At 36.8% G+C, this 15,414-nt stretch overlaps 1 protein-coding gene across 5 annotated transcripts in view; it reads left to right on the top strand.

Moving 5' to 3' along the window:
- Positions 1-7,310, top strand: part of Arap2 (ArfGAP with RhoGAP domain, ankyrin repeat and PH domain 2) — a 163,748-nt gene extending 156,438 nt beyond the window's left edge. For 2 of the 5 annotated variants that reach the window (XM_006503828.4, XM_011240712.3), the window contains 2 exons: positions 3,546-3,680; positions 5,099-7,304. In XM_006503828.4, coding sequence (XP_006503891.1) covers positions 3,546-3,680; positions 5,099-5,485 — 522 coding nt within the window. In that variant the 3' untranslated portion in view covers positions 5,486-7,304. Of the gene's footprint in view, positions 1-3,545; positions 3,681-5,098 lie in introns of all 5 variants that reach the window. The other 3 variants (XM_030254348.1, XM_006503829.3, NM_178407.3) reach the window with 2 other exon arrangements.
- The last annotated feature ends 8,104 nt before the right edge of the window (positions 7,311-15,414 follow it).

The following is a 15,414-nucleotide window of genomic DNA, read 5'->3' as shown; positions in this document are numbered from 1 at the left end:
AGAAGGTATCTGCCCAGGCTTAAGTGGGGACAATATGTAAAACATAAAGATTGAGGAGGAGAATTTTTGACATAAATTTATTAGTTTTTTAATTCATGGGCTGTTTAGTTTGATAGAAGTAGTAGAAATCAAAGACAAATCCTACTTTTTATATTTGTTTAAGACAAAACTTTCATTTCTTCCAGTTGATGTAGGATTCATTGATTTTTTTTTTTATTTTCATTTGCAATAAATTTCTTCCTGAAGCATACATCTGAAGCTACTTCTCTGTTTTCTGAGGTGCCGTCCTTTATATTAAAGATAAATACTGTCTGTAAGGTGCCATGTCTGTGATATTGGCTTCTTCCTGCCCTATGTCCATAGTGAGGTCTGTCTGCCTTCTACCAAGCTTGCTGAGTATCTCATGGTGAGGCAGAGTAGCTCCGTCTTCAAGTACTGAATTAGTAAATTGTAATCTGAACTTCATAATTTTGCTACATTTGGGGCTGGAGAGATGGCTCAGCCGTTAAAGGCTAGGCTCACAACCAAAAATTTTGCTACATTTGCAATAATGATTTTATAATAGGTTCATATTTTTAAGTAAGTACAAATTTAACACTTAATATGAAGCTTGGAGGTATAATTAAACCCAAGAATAGGTGTGCCTTTTGTGGATAAGCTGTTTTCAGTGTGTGTGTCTTGTGAGGTTTTCCCCTCCTTTTTTTTTTTTTCCTTTAAATTAAAAAACCTAAGTTTTAGGATCTACTTACCTGGTGATCTTACAGAATGTTCCCAGAGATGCAGAAGAAAGAGTTTGGTTCAGATCAAATGGAAGTTGAGATATCTGTGAGGTACACAAATGAACACATTGAGTTGTAAACCGTGCTTTAAAAATGCAGGCAACAGTTTGGAGTTGAAATATGTATATGGGGCAGGTTGGGTTTTGGATTGCATTAAAATCTGTAAAAGAGAATGGAGTAGTCAAACAAATAACCCCTCCTCCCAAAAACAAAACAAAACAAAAATAAGGAGGAAAACATAGAACTCTTTAGTAACCACGAGGCTGCTCCATATATCGGAAATCAAGCCAACTTGATAAAAGAAGAAAACCCAAAACACCAACAAATAAAAGCTGTAGGAAGGAACAACAGTAGCAAACACAGCTAGAAGTAATGAGTTTGTGTCTGATGTGATTAGTTAGAGATGTGAGGCCAACAGAGATCTGGTGGTTCCAACTGGTTTGACTCAAAGATTGCACACTATATATTTTTCCACATATGCTAACAGAGATAATTTAGGAGCTAGAAGAGTCATACAGGCCATGACTAGACACAAGGGAGCACTGTTACTCATAATTGTTCAAAGCCATTATATATCAGAGAGGGTGGGACAGATATTTTTCCTCAGATGTTTGATGACAGGGCAATGATATGCTGACCTACTGGGCAATTAAAGGTTACTTGCAATCAGAACAATTGCTGACTGGGAAGAAAAGAAATAGCATGGCTACCGATGTAGAGAAACTAGTATATCTTTCAGTGGAAAGTCACATATTTAAGTATTAATGATATTTTTAAATTAAATCAGTGAGGTTAGCCCTTGTGATACAGGAAAAGCTGATAGAGGTGTCAAGGTGGAAGAGAAAGTGAAAAATAATATGCATGTAATGAAGAGTCCAGTTTCCCTAGGGCAGTATTTGCTAATCACTACAAGTTTAAGGTTAACTTTAATGTGAAAGGAATCTCGAACAATCCTGTGTATTTGTACTGCGTCAAATAGCAGGTACCATCAAAAAGGTCAAATTATTATGAAGAGCAGGGCTAGGAAGAAATAAATGTAATAGAAGGAGCAGCAGCATATTTCTTGAGGATAATTCTAAGTGGATTTCCTAATTTACAATGAGATCTAAGCCGGGGTCTGAAGGAGAGGGAAAAGGGGGAACTTACAAGAATAATGGCTGTGAATTGCTTCAAGGGTCAAGAGTCAAAAGAATATCTACAGACGGTGAAATGAAGTAAGCAGGGTGGATAGAGAGAGCTAGGTAAGAAAGTGAGAGGCAAAGTCGGAGACTGATCACAGTGATTAGTGTACAGTCCCCTCCCAGCATGATGTTCTCCGTTATGAAATTCTGAAGTCTTTTACCAACAGCTTATGAATGTTAACTGACAACATCCACTTAAACCTGGAAACTCTTGCCCTCCCTACTCTCTTATAAAGCATATCTCCTCTACCTCTGGAATTTTAAAGCCTAATTTACAGAATTACTGAGGGCCTTCTCTGTTTTCTCTCAGCTTTATTGTTGCAATATCCCAATTATATAGCATCAAAGGTATTTAACTGTGTTCGAGACCATGACATAAGAGTGAAACTTTTTCAATGGTCAAATATTATGTAATCTATTATGATTAGTTTTTGTGAATTGAGGTTAATGCTACCATGATTTTAGGGGATATTTGATGTGCACAAATATCAAATCTGACATTAATTGGACTTTTACTGTAGGATGTGTGTGAATTAAATGAGGTATAGGTATATTGATTTAGACAGTGTGTATCCCTCATTATCAATTATTAGTATAGTATAATGGGCAGAGAGTAAATACTTGTAGAAATAAGTTATTTGCTGTACGACAATGACAATATGTTAAAAAATCCTAACTACAAATAAAAATATGTTGACAAGCTTTAAAATTTGAGCAAAATCAAGAGTGAGGTTTTAGTTACATTAGTTACCATTTGGTTTTATTTCCTCAAACATCTGTAAACTCATTTTAGTTTGTTACCCAGTGGGTTATTTTATGATTTATTCATTTATTTAATACATTGCTGTCTGGAAATCAATTTGCCTTTCTCTTCTTTTAAAATGCTAATCTGTGTAGCTCAAGGATTAAACACTCAAGAGCTTACAGTTTTACCTGTGGGTACTTATACCCCATGGCAAAGTTAAGTTTTCTCTGGGCATGACTATGATGGTTTGGTGGACTAGAATTCACAGTCAATAATTCGAGGACAAATTTACCATTCTCTCTGTTTTTGTCACTATAAATGTGTGTGTTAAAGGGTAACACTTCTTTGAAATTCAATTAGATGAAAAAGTAACATTTTTTTAAAAAGGTCATAAAATAAGGCTAAGTTTCCAGCTAGTCATGCCTTAGGTCAATTTGGGATATATAAAACCAAATTATTCCCCAATTAAAAGATGTGAAATCACTTTTGATGTGGGCAAGAAGTAAAGTGCTTAGCTACTTTGATTACAGAGCCTAGAAAATAAAGACAACTACATTTTGTTTTGTGTTACAAGAGACTTACTATTTCCCTCCAATATTTTCTACCATTTGCTTTGATGAGTGGTACAGAAGGCATGTGTGTGAAACTTAGAAATTGAACTGAGACCTCAAAGCTCAGTTCACTTAAGTGTTTCACATCCCGGAGCCATGTGTCTGCCAGAGTCAATGTCGAAGTAATTACAAATGGGATTCTCACAGAAAGTAGATTATTTGGCATGGCTATGGGGGTGTGGTACATAATGAAATCACACACCAATGGCACTAAATTGTGTTTCCACAGCATGAGAATGATATATGGCCGCCAGCTGGAAAGGAACGGAAACGTTCAATAACCAAAAATCCCAAGATTGGAGGTTTACCTCTGATTCCTATCCAACATGAGAGAAATGCGACCCAGGCCCGTAAGAATATTGAGGTTGGTTATAATTTTGTGGTTCTTGTTGTAGCCTCTGGTATTTCCCTGTGGCTTCACATGGCTGGGTGTATTAATTACATCATTGGCTTCTGGTGCCTAGCAACAATCACTTTGTGAAACTCAATAATGTGCATACTACATGAAGAAAATGATGTCAGTACCCTCTGCCACTTGCTTTAATACCATTAGCCACTTGGTACATATACCTGACACCATGTGCAAACTCTAAAGTTGCCAAGCAATTTAACATATTAACCTAGGAACTCTGGTTGCAAAGCCAGTCCTGAGTCAATTTTATAAGATCTCTTATAACATCCTTTAAGTGAATGTAGAGCAAAAAAAGTTACCCAGGTCCTGTCACAGACACCCAGGTCTAGTGTCACAACCACAATCCAGACTTGGAAACCTGGGGTATTTTAGAGACATCACAAGTCAATTTCTGAATGTCTATATGAATTATTTGACATTTTTTAGAAAAGCAACTTTTCTTTATCATCTTGTGGATCAGAAGAACATAAATAGTGTCAGTCTTGACATGAAATAAGGTCTCTTGAGAAAGAACCTACTCCACTCCCTTTGGGAGTGACCTTTGACATAGTATAGTACCTTAACTGGATTTCTCAAGGACAGAATCAAACACAACAAACAAACAAAAAAACAACCTATGTAGCAGGTAATATAGATTATAGATATAGATACAGATACAGATAAAGATATATTCTTTAGAATTTAATTTTAGCTAAGATGTTGGAATCATTCTTTGTAAATACAAAGTACCTCTACCATGCACACATTTTTTTTCTGTTTTTCTTTTTCTTTTTTTTAATTAATTTTTAAAAATTAATTGGATATCTGTGGAACTGTCATTTATACCTGCTAGAAGAGGGAAAATTAGTTTTCTCTAGTGGAACTGCACTGATAAAATCAACCACTCCAGGGTGGATCTCATGTTGAGACGTAGTTGACCACTAAATAAAGGACTTCACAGTTTTTGTCTTTGATTTTTTTGGTTTGTTTATGTAATCTATTTTGTAGTTTGCTGCTGGGTTGTTTTGTTTTGGGGTGATGTATTTTGTTTCTTAGGTTTTGGGCATGTTGTTATATTGTTTGGGGGGAGGTTGGATATGTTTTTGAAAAAGTACTTAAAATTGGGTGTGTAGAGACTATCTGGATAAATTTAGCGGAGAGGAAGAATATAATCAAAATATGTTTAAGTTTAAAAAATTATATAATTAAAATATAAAGTGTTATAAAAAAATAAATAAATCACCTGAAGATTGCTTAAGGCAAAGTAATCAGAGCCTCCATTTTAGAAATACAATGAACATTAGAACAAAAAAGCACCAGATATTGGCTCAATGTGTTCTCTAACTATCAAGTGTCTCAAATACTGTTTACCTGTTTTCCTGTACTTGCAGACGGCCAGAGCAGAGCTTGAAAGGCTGCGGCTGAGTGAAAAGCACGATCCTCGAGACTTTACGGACTCCAGCTTAAAAGACCGAGCCTCCCTCATAGCCCACTGCTTGGAGCACAAGGATGAGAAACTCCGAAATCGTGCCAGAAAACATCGCAGTTTCAACTGCCTGGAAGACACCGAGGCAGAGGGCCCACATGGCCTGCCAAAGGCCTATAAAGGTCCGAAGACACTGAAGAAGACAGAGGAAAGAAACAGCAAAGCTACCTTAGACGCAGATCCTAAGCTGCCATCGAAGGTCATCGAGGAACTCAGTGTGGTTCTCCAGAGGTCACGACCCCTTCACAAAGAGCTACCGGATGAACAGACGCTACAGAAAGAAGTAAAATAAATCATTGCACAAGTTATTTTTTTAACATTGTATACAACATGTGCAGGACAGAAATCAAGCTGCAATTCTTGAGTTTCTGTATCTCGATCAATTTGTCTGTATTTAAGCAAGTTGTTTGTCTATACCTAAGCATCAAAAGAGCATTTTAAAATATGTATATATGTGGTTATGTGTAAGAGCAACTTTATTTTGGTTTGGAAACTTGTAAAGTTCAATTGTATTAACTTTAATAAGTCTTTGGGTCACTTAAAGTGGCCAGCCCTTTGAAAGTAGATGTGTAAGTGGGTTAATTTATGAGCAGAAATCTGTACTTTATTGTATAAAATGCTATGTGTATATGAATCTTATGAAATTGTATCATAATTTGCACTTTGAGAGGCTTGAGAGGCTTGTAAATTAAGTTGTTTTGTGTTTTTAGGTTAATATAGGGTCCGTCTTAGGGAGAAGAAAGGGAAGTGAGTTCGAAAAGGGAATGATATTACAGTGGCTGCTTGATAAACATTGGGAAGAGAGGCAAGAAATTAAAAACATTCCACTACCCATGGAGGTGGCCTAATTCACCAAAAATCAAACCTTTTTATGGAGATCCTACTTGTTAAAAAAAAAAAATTCTGTCTTGAATGAAACAAAAATATTGATCTGGCCTATGTTAGTAATGGCACTGGCTGCTGCCATTTATGGTGTCAGTAGATAAGCCCCAGGGCATATTCACTACATCAGTGCAACTTTTTGTCAGTGTCTGCTCAGAGGAACTTACTCTGCACTGAAGAGTGTGTGCATGGGCCCAGCACGGATATCATTTGCACTGTTGCTGTATGCAGGCAGTCCTTTAGGGCTCCAAACTGTATTTTTGGTACGAATCAAATTTATCACAATGGGGTCTTTTGCTCTTTTGTTGTTGTTGTTCTATTTTTTTGTTTCATTTCTTAATGTAACATAATGTTTACTTCTGCACTGTCAGTAACTGTTGGAAGTGGGCAATCTGTGGCTACTTATACAACACATTTGCAGGCAGGCAGTTCACATTCCATTTAACTTTTTCTTTCTATCTGTGGAAATGACAGAGCCCTGCATTTTTTGTTGCCACACAATGATTGGGAACAGATTTGACAATTTTCATAACTCAGACTACATTAGCTTATAATAGTTCATGTTAAAGATGGCGCTTTTTATAGATTGCTTCCAAGTCAAGTTGGTTTGTTGACTCTTACAACTGGAAGTCATATAGGTGATCTTTATTCTCAACATTTCTTTGTCCTCTTCTGTATATTTTTCCTATTTATGACATGTCTGGTCTATGAGTTCAAGCCTTTGTTTCACTTATTCACAGGAAGGCACCATGCTATGAATTACTAGGGCTGACTTCACTCAGATATGCTAACCCCATGTACTTGTTGAAGATAGCGGAGTTTACCAGGAGTTGGTGGAATTTATTCTTTACATCCAAATAAATTGTAATGGAAATAATAAGTAAAACTGCAGGACAGTTTTAGGATTTGGTGGCACTACCGAAGATCCTTCCTTCAAAGCAAGATATTGTGTTTTGAGGGAAGAAAAGCTTAATTTTTAGTAAACTTGTTTCTAATATGTAATCATATTTATATTTTTATGCTGTAAAGAGTCGTATGGAACTGATGTTATTGGCCTCGTTGAGAATGTGTCATGTGCTTTGGCATACCTTACTGGAATTCCTCCTGAGAGTTGAGTGTAAAAACTGCTCCCATCTGTTCCTCTTCTTTTCATAAACAATTGTCACATAAGGGCTAATGGTTACATCTCACATATTTTGAGTAACAATTAAAATAGTTTTACAAGTCCAGTGAAATATGCCTCTTGTGTCTCTTTATTACTTTCAGAAATTTAAATTCATTACGGTGAAATGAATCAAGTACTTTATTCTTTTTTTTTTTCTCTTTTACAACATTGAGTATGATACATACTTCTGTCTTCCGTCATTTTAAAAACACATCAGCATAAATGTTTTTTTAACTTTAAAGCCTGATTACTTGCAGATATTTCCTGAAAGGGCCTAGTGCACTTGCTTTCATTTCTGTTCTTCTAAAGTCAGTTATCAGCTATAATCTATAACTACCTGATGTCTAGACATTGCCTGGCTGTTCATCAAAATGGCACTGAGAACTCCAAGCACGAGCTGTGAAAGGCAAAGCTCTGACTGGCGTACAGATCAGGTGCTGATTTACATTGCACATAAGACAAATGTTAATTCTAAAGGACTCAAAAGTTGCATTTTGCAGAAGTGGATGCTTTGGAAATGGAGGTTGCTATTTAACATCTAATTAACATGTTAACAAAGATGAGTAACACTCTCACTAGCTTATAACAGCTTATCAGAATTTCCACCAAGACACACCACTCAACAGAAGTGAGACGTAGGCTTAAGATGTGAACATTTTGCCATCACGTGCAGCTATATTTATCTCTAATTGGAAACCACACACTAATGAGTCCTACAGATTACTAAAGTACATCTTTTTAAGATGTAGTTATTTTGGTTTAACAAATGCAAATTTTCAAAGTGTTCATAACTACGTTGTCCTCACCTTCTCTACCTTGACTCTACGTAGAAGGTCAAATTTCAGTAACTTTTCCAAGTTAACATTTTAAAATTATTTTATTAAGATATATTTGGTGAGGAATAACTGCTTTTTAAGTAATTATTTTGTGATTACTATTGTATGCTTACAAAAATCATGTGTACACAGACATACATTATGGGTCAAATATATTAGGCAGATAGGTAAATAACATAGAAAGAGGATCAATCAATGTTATTTTCTAGTTCCCTTTTATCTAAAAATATATTTTTAGGTTTCAAACTGCTTCTAGAAGTTTCCCTTCTATGCTAGAAAGCATGCTAATGAACACAATTTCCAAAGTGCATGGGTTGAATTGTTGTAACATCACATTTAGCCTTAACCTTCAAAATCTTAAAAACAGTGATTTTAAGGTAAGTCCTTTCAAGAGATATTTTAACAGAACACGAGGAGAGTGACCTCAACTCTGATCTTAAGAAGTACACCAGGAGGCCATTCTGTCATACAAAGAGATGGTGAGGATCCATGCCCAGCAGAGGACCAAAGTGTCTCCCTCCCGTACCTACTCCACTGGTAACTCCAATATATTTCAAACTCTTCTCTCTCTCTCTCTCTCTCTCTCTCTCTCTCTCTCTCTCTCTCTCTCTCTCTTTCTCTCTCTCTCTCTCTCTTTTTGTCCTTTCCAATCCAACTATTCTAGTTGTTTTTCATAGCAGAGACCTGAGAAAATTTAAGTGGCAGTCATTCAGCTCACGAGGGACAGACTCTGTACCCTCTCATGGCAGGCACCACAGGAATGGCATCACATCCTGAAGGTCCAAGCGTTAGCTGAGAAAAAAGTAGATGTATGATTTATCTGAAACTGCTGTAAACGAAGGCGTCTTGTTTTATCTCTAGGACACCTGCTTCAAGAAATTAACATGCTTAAAATGATACATGCATATTTTAATATGCATTATACATGTAATATATGCATGTATACATATTTGTATACATATATAATAAACATTAAAATACATATAAGTGAGATTAGTGATAAGGTGATAAGTATAAAGTCAATATATCACTAATCTCTTCCAGTACAAAGGAAATACTTCAACACCTATGTTCTGCCCTGTAGATATATCTTTTTTTAGTTTAAAAGTAGTTAAAGTAGGAACTAGAATATATACATTCTATACAGATACAAATTTCCAACCAAGTTGGTGTCCCCAAACTAACATAATACACTGATCTCTATGGTAGGAAGCTTTTTTTCAAATAAACAGATTTTTTTTTTCATGAGAAAGGTCACTCCTCTAGGGAGATATAAGTGACTAAGCTCTTGACTCTCCAGTCTAATTACTGATAATCTTTGCAATGCCAAAGCTAAGATCACCATCACACAGTAAGGTGTCACCCTGGAGAGGCAGAGGTGCAGAAAAGCATAAACCAAATTTACAAATATGCCATGTTACAAATATGCCACGACCAAATATGTATCTCCCCGCACTTCCTACAAGTGACTACCCTGATGAAAGAATTATTTATATTCCACAGGTTTTAACTCAAATAACCAGTATGCCTGAAAAAATTGGAACCAATCCTTTTACTTAATGATTTTTCCCCAGCTACTCTATTGCCATATAAAAAGAATGAGCAACCTTTAAAGAAATATTTCCTCTAATAAATGAACTTAGGTTCTGGTCTCCAGGAAGATTACTCTGATTTTAAAACTTTTCCTCTGAAATAAAATTGTAGCGTTACATGAACAGAAGGATCTAAAAGACAATGAGCTAATCACCCATTTTTGCAATATGAAATTAGGCATCTAAGTAATATTTTAGAATGCAAAAGTTACATGTTGAACATTAAAAATTTTACTAATAGAGATGTGACACTTCTTATAAGTATGAATTGCAAAATGTGTTGGTATATATCATACCTAACCATTAAAGTAGTGTGCATTTATAAGCAAAGTACACACACCTGCCAGGTAAATAAGTTATCCCAGATTTTAAATCATGACCTATTATGAATACTAGAGCTTTTGAGTGAAGCTAAGTTTCAGTCAGTGGTAGATGCTTTGCTTATGTCTACAGAAAGTTTGTGAACTGCAGGGATGAAAATGGAGAGGAGTCTGAGGAAAAAAAGGTCTATCAACAGGCCCAAAGTGGGATCCAATTCAGGGGAGGTCTCAAGGCCTGACACTATTGCTGAGGCTACGGAGTGCTCACAAAAAGGTACCTATTATGACTGCCCTCCAAAAGACCCAACAAACAGCTGAAGGAGTCAGATGCAGATATTTGCACCCAACCAATGGAATAATCAGAAACAGCAAAGAGACAAAAACAAACAAACAAACCCCACAAGAATACATACAAAATTAAACAAAAGTACCACTCCACTACCATATGGTTGCTTACAAGAGTTGCTTTACAGTAGTAATTTGAAACATGTATTCATAGAAATTTCTATTGCTGTTTAATAAAAGTAAGTGATTGTGTTATTATATTGGTTGAATGGCTGCTGACCCCTATGGTTGAGTTAGGGGAAGGCTGGAAGAAGCTGAGGAAAGGGGTGACCCTGTAGGAGGACCAACAGTCTCAATTAACCTGGACTCCTGAGATCTCTCAGATACTGGAACACCAATCAGGCAGCAGACACTAGCTGATTTGATGTCCCCAAAACATATACAGCAGAGGACAGCAAGCAATGTGTTTAATCAGAGAAGATGCACCTCAAGAGACTGTTGGACCCAGGGAATTTAGAGGTGGAGACCGTGGGTGGGGAGGAGGTTTAGGATGTGGAACAGTCGGAGAGTGGACAGGGAGGGAAATAAAATCTGAAATTTAAAATTTTTAAAAAAATGAAAGAAAGAAAGAAGGAAGGAAGGAAGGAAGGAAGGAAGGAAGGAAGGAAGGAAGGAAAGAAGTAAAGATGGAAGGAAGGAAGGAAGGAAGAAAGAAAGAAAGAAAGAAAGAAAGAAAGAAAGAAAGAAAGAAAGAGGAAGGAAGGAAGGAAGGAAGGAAGGAAAGAAGTAAAGATGGAAAGACGGAAGGAAGGAAGGAAGGAAGGAAGGAAGGAAGGAAGGAAGGAAGAAAGAAAGAAAGAGGAAGGAAGGAAGGAAGGAAGGAAGGAAGAAAAGAAGTAAAGATGGAAAGACGAAGGAAGGAAGGAAGGAAGGAAGAAAGAAAGAAAGAAAGAAAGAAAGAAAGAAAGAAAGAAAGAAAAAGGAAGGAAGGAAGGAAAGAAGGAAGGAAGGAAAGAAAAGTAAAGATGGAAGGAAGGAAGGAAGGAAGAAAGAAAGAAAGAAAGAAAGAAAGAAAGAAAGAAAGAAAGAAAGAAAGAGGAAGGAAGGAAGGAAGGAAGGAAGGAAGGAAGGAAGGAAGGAAGGAAAGAAAGAAGTAAAGATGGAAAGACAGAAGGAAGGAAGGAAGGAAGGAAGGAAGAAAGAAAGAAAGAAGAAGGAAGGAAGGAAGGAAGGAAGGAAGGAAGGAAAGAAGTAAAGATGGAAAGACGAAGGAAGGAAGGAAGAAAGAAAGAAAGAAAGAAAGAAAGAAAGAAAGAAAGAAAGAAAGAAAGAAAGAAAGAAAAAGGAAGGGAGGGAGGGAGGGAGGGAGGAAGGAAGGAAGGAAGGAAGGAAGGAAGGAAGGAAGGAAGGAAGGAAGGAAGGAAGGAAAAGAAAGAAAGACACATTTTAACACCATTCAACCAATATAATTCGAACATTAGAAATGCTTAAATGAGTTTTAATAGAGTTGACTGTTAAAATGACAAACAAACCTAGGAATTATTACATATGTTAAAAGATGGCCACAATCATTTACTTTTATTAAACAGCAATAGAAATTTCTATGAATACATGTTTCAAATTACTACTGTAGAGCAACTCTTGTAACCAACCATGTGGTAGTGGAGTGGTACTTTTGTTTAATGTTATATGTATTCTTGTGAGTTTTGATGGGTTTATTTTTTGTCTCTTTGCTTTTTCTGATTATTAACATTTAAGTGGAAAATTGGGAAAGTCTCACTTATTTTTTCTTTATTGCTAGCATTTTATTCTGGATTCCAGATCTGGAATGGTTCAAGTAAGATTAGTACTCATTTTCCAGCTTGACTCTAGAGATGTGTGTTTTTATAAATTGTACTTGTCAGTTCCAAAATTAATTAAAATTTAGAAATACTTATGCTATGCATCACTTAGGTGAACTGGTTGCCATTCTACTTATCAATGTTAGTAGAAAAAATTATCCTGAAATAAAGCTGGAAAATGTATAGTTAAGAACTCATTGGGTATTAACTGTTCATCAAACAGCAAGGGTATGAAATTGCACAATACTTCTTAGTGGCTGATTTTTTTTCAGTTCCTTCCTCTATTTAACATGAATAAAGTAACTTCAGTATGAACACTTCTAATGATTATTTTTTTCTCTGCCACTTTCATAGAATCATCTATCATACTTTGATTATTCTCAGTAACTGTAAATTGAAAAGCTCTACCATAACAAAGAACTAGGTTTCCAAGCAGTGCTATTCCTGAGAGAATCTCTGGGTTACACCAACCACAGAGACCACCAAGTAAAATACACAAGTGAGGCACTGAATAACTTCAGAAAATACTTGCACAGGTCTCCCAAAGTATCCTTACATGATGTGGGACACAAAGTGGCTGTTTGTATACAAAAGTATCAATACTCTAGCTATAAAGAAATATTACAGAATTCCCAAGTAAATAAATAACACTAAAATAATGAGTTGTCGCAGGATTTTCCTTGTCCAATTACATTAGGGCAGCAGGAGATTGGACAGGGAAATGGGAGGCAAAGCTAAGAGTTGTAGAGGCAGAGAATGTCTTGGAGAGAAGGGGAAGGCCAAGATGGAGGCAGATGTGAACCAGTGTGGCTTCAACCAGCATCAGGTAGTTGTTATATCATAAGGTTAGAATAATTAGGATAAAGCTTTCATCATTATAAATTGATTCTGAAATTATTGTTTTGGTATCTTGTAAATTGATAATTAATTGATACATAAATCTTACTGGTTAATTATAAGCTTCTAGAGTCTTGTTTCTACTGGGTAAATGGGTGTTCAGGTGGCTGACCATGGGGTGTATGGTGGTTGCATGGGGCTGGTGTGGTAGAGAAGGGAATGAAGGTGCTCTAGCCTGGCCAAGAGAGACCACTGATTTGAGTCATGTGGTCCACTAGTTGCTGGTGGTAATGTTGGAAGCCTGCTGGTCCACTTTTTAATATTTCCTGCAACAATTAATTCTGAGTAAGGTAACCCAGACCTGATGGTTAGATATAAAGTAACACACTAGTGGGAGGAAAGTAGCTCCCTAGAAAGCAAAAATAGGATAATTTGGATGGATGGAGTGAAGAATGAGAATGAAAGGATCAAATGAGGAGGGAAGGAATGAGGGTTTTGGGGGGCATAAAGGAAGAAACAGCTAAAAGTGAAGGTCATTAGAGGGGTCATATGAAGCATACTACAGAAGCATTTTTATATATCTACAAATATGATAGAAATATAAATGGAATCACCAAATAATGGGGCAGACATCGCTACAATTAGACATCTCTTGACACCAAACAAAACATTTATTGCTCATATAATGAGGTTGTTAGCCAAAGGGGCCTGATGGAAACCTTCAAACAACCCAAGCTTGTCAAAGCCTTAGTTGCTCTCCCCAAACTGAGGGTTAGTAAGACCCTAAATTTGAAGACAATAAGTAAATCATTTAAGACAGCTGGTGTCTTCAGAGAGTGTTATAACCCCTAAAGACAATGTGCTTGGTACTGGAAGATATTCTGCATGCTACCAGAGAAGAAAAATAACATTAACTGAGCAACAAATGTTTGATCGTTTGTGGAGAGCCTTTTGGCAGGAATCTGACACTGACCAAAGACATGGAAATGGAGATTCAGGCAGTAATCTCACATTGGCCATGACAAGGAAGTAAGCTCAGGCAGGAATCTGACTTTAGGATGTGATAAGGAAGTAAGTTTCAGCAAGAATCTAACTTTGGGCTATAATAGGGAAGTAGATTAAGGCAGGAATTTTAATCTTAGGGTAGAACAAAAGAACTAGGCTTCAGGAAAGATTTGGGGCTTGGACAAGGAAGTGGACTCAAGTTTTTTGGTCATTATGACAATCCCTTTTAAACAACTGTCTTGGGAGTAATTTTTGGACTTTGCTTTCTGCCTTGCTAGTTCCTTATTGTACTGCTTACCCTTAAAACTTGCATGCAATTAAAATGGTATAAAAAGAAGATTGGGAAAATTTGTCTTCAGTCTCAGAGTTGACTGAAGTCATGCTACAATGTTGTCTAACTGTCTTCTTTCTTTTTAATCCTCACTCCTGTTCTGGAGAACTTGCTGACTGACTGAGAGGGCTTGGTCAATCTTTTATGGTAACTTGTGTGAAAGATATACTCATGCAATAAGTGGCACAAAAGTTGTGGGACTAACCAACCACTATCTGATTTAAGGCCCATTCCATGAGATGGAATTCAAAACTCCTCTGGTAGCCAAGAACCAGAGATATGGCCATATGCCCAGGGTAAACCAAATACTACAGATCTGTTAAAGGAAGCTAACAAATGATTCCTAGTGACACTTCCCTATACTCATTGCTCAGTACCTTGCTCAGCCATGATCAGAGGAGTTTCCTCTTACTAATACAGAGACCCACAAGGAACAAGGACCAGAGACTGAGAGGCCTTGGGGCACGCAGTCTTAAATGGGATATCTCCATCAATACTCAACCCCCGCCCCCCTACTCTGGGCTCAGAACTCTTTCAGAAGAAAAGGCGGAAATATTGGAAAGAGATAATGGTGATGGAAGACACCAAAGAAACAAGGTCTTACAGACCCAGCAGAGTTGATGCACATATGAACTCACAGAGACTGTGGCAGCATGCATAGGCCCTGCATAGATCTGAGCCTCATGGGTCCTAGTGATGATTATAGAAGTAGACACAAGTTCCCATAGCTAATCTGGAAAATGTCTCCCACGATAAATGCTCATGAAGGAAAAATTATTTTTTCCAAAACAGTCTCAATGGTCTCACTATATATACAAACTACACTTAAGAGTAGGCTCCGTGCCCAACAGTAAATAGCCAATAATGCACTTAATGGTATTTTTGGGGTTCTTTAATTATTTCTCCTCCTCCTCCTCCTCCTCCTCTTCCTCTTCCTCCTCCTCCTCCTCCTCCTCCTCCTCCTCCTTCTTCATTATCATCATGGTGTTTCATAATGATTTGTCTAGACATCTTTGTTTGTTTTTAAACTATGACTGTTTTGCTTATATATTATGACTTTCAAGTTTTTGTCTTTGTGGTATTGGTGTGTGTTTCAATGTGTCGTTTTCTGCATCTGTACATGATTC

The sequence above is a fragment of the Mus musculus genome, chromosome 5 (genome assembly GCF_000001635.26).
Source record: "Mus musculus strain C57BL/6J chromosome 5, GRCm38.p6 C57BL/6J".
NCBI lineage: Eukaryota > Metazoa > Chordata > Mammalia > Rodentia > Muridae > Mus > Mus musculus.
Note: the sequence above shows the minus strand (reverse complement) of the source record. Positions and strands in the feature narration are given on the sequence as shown.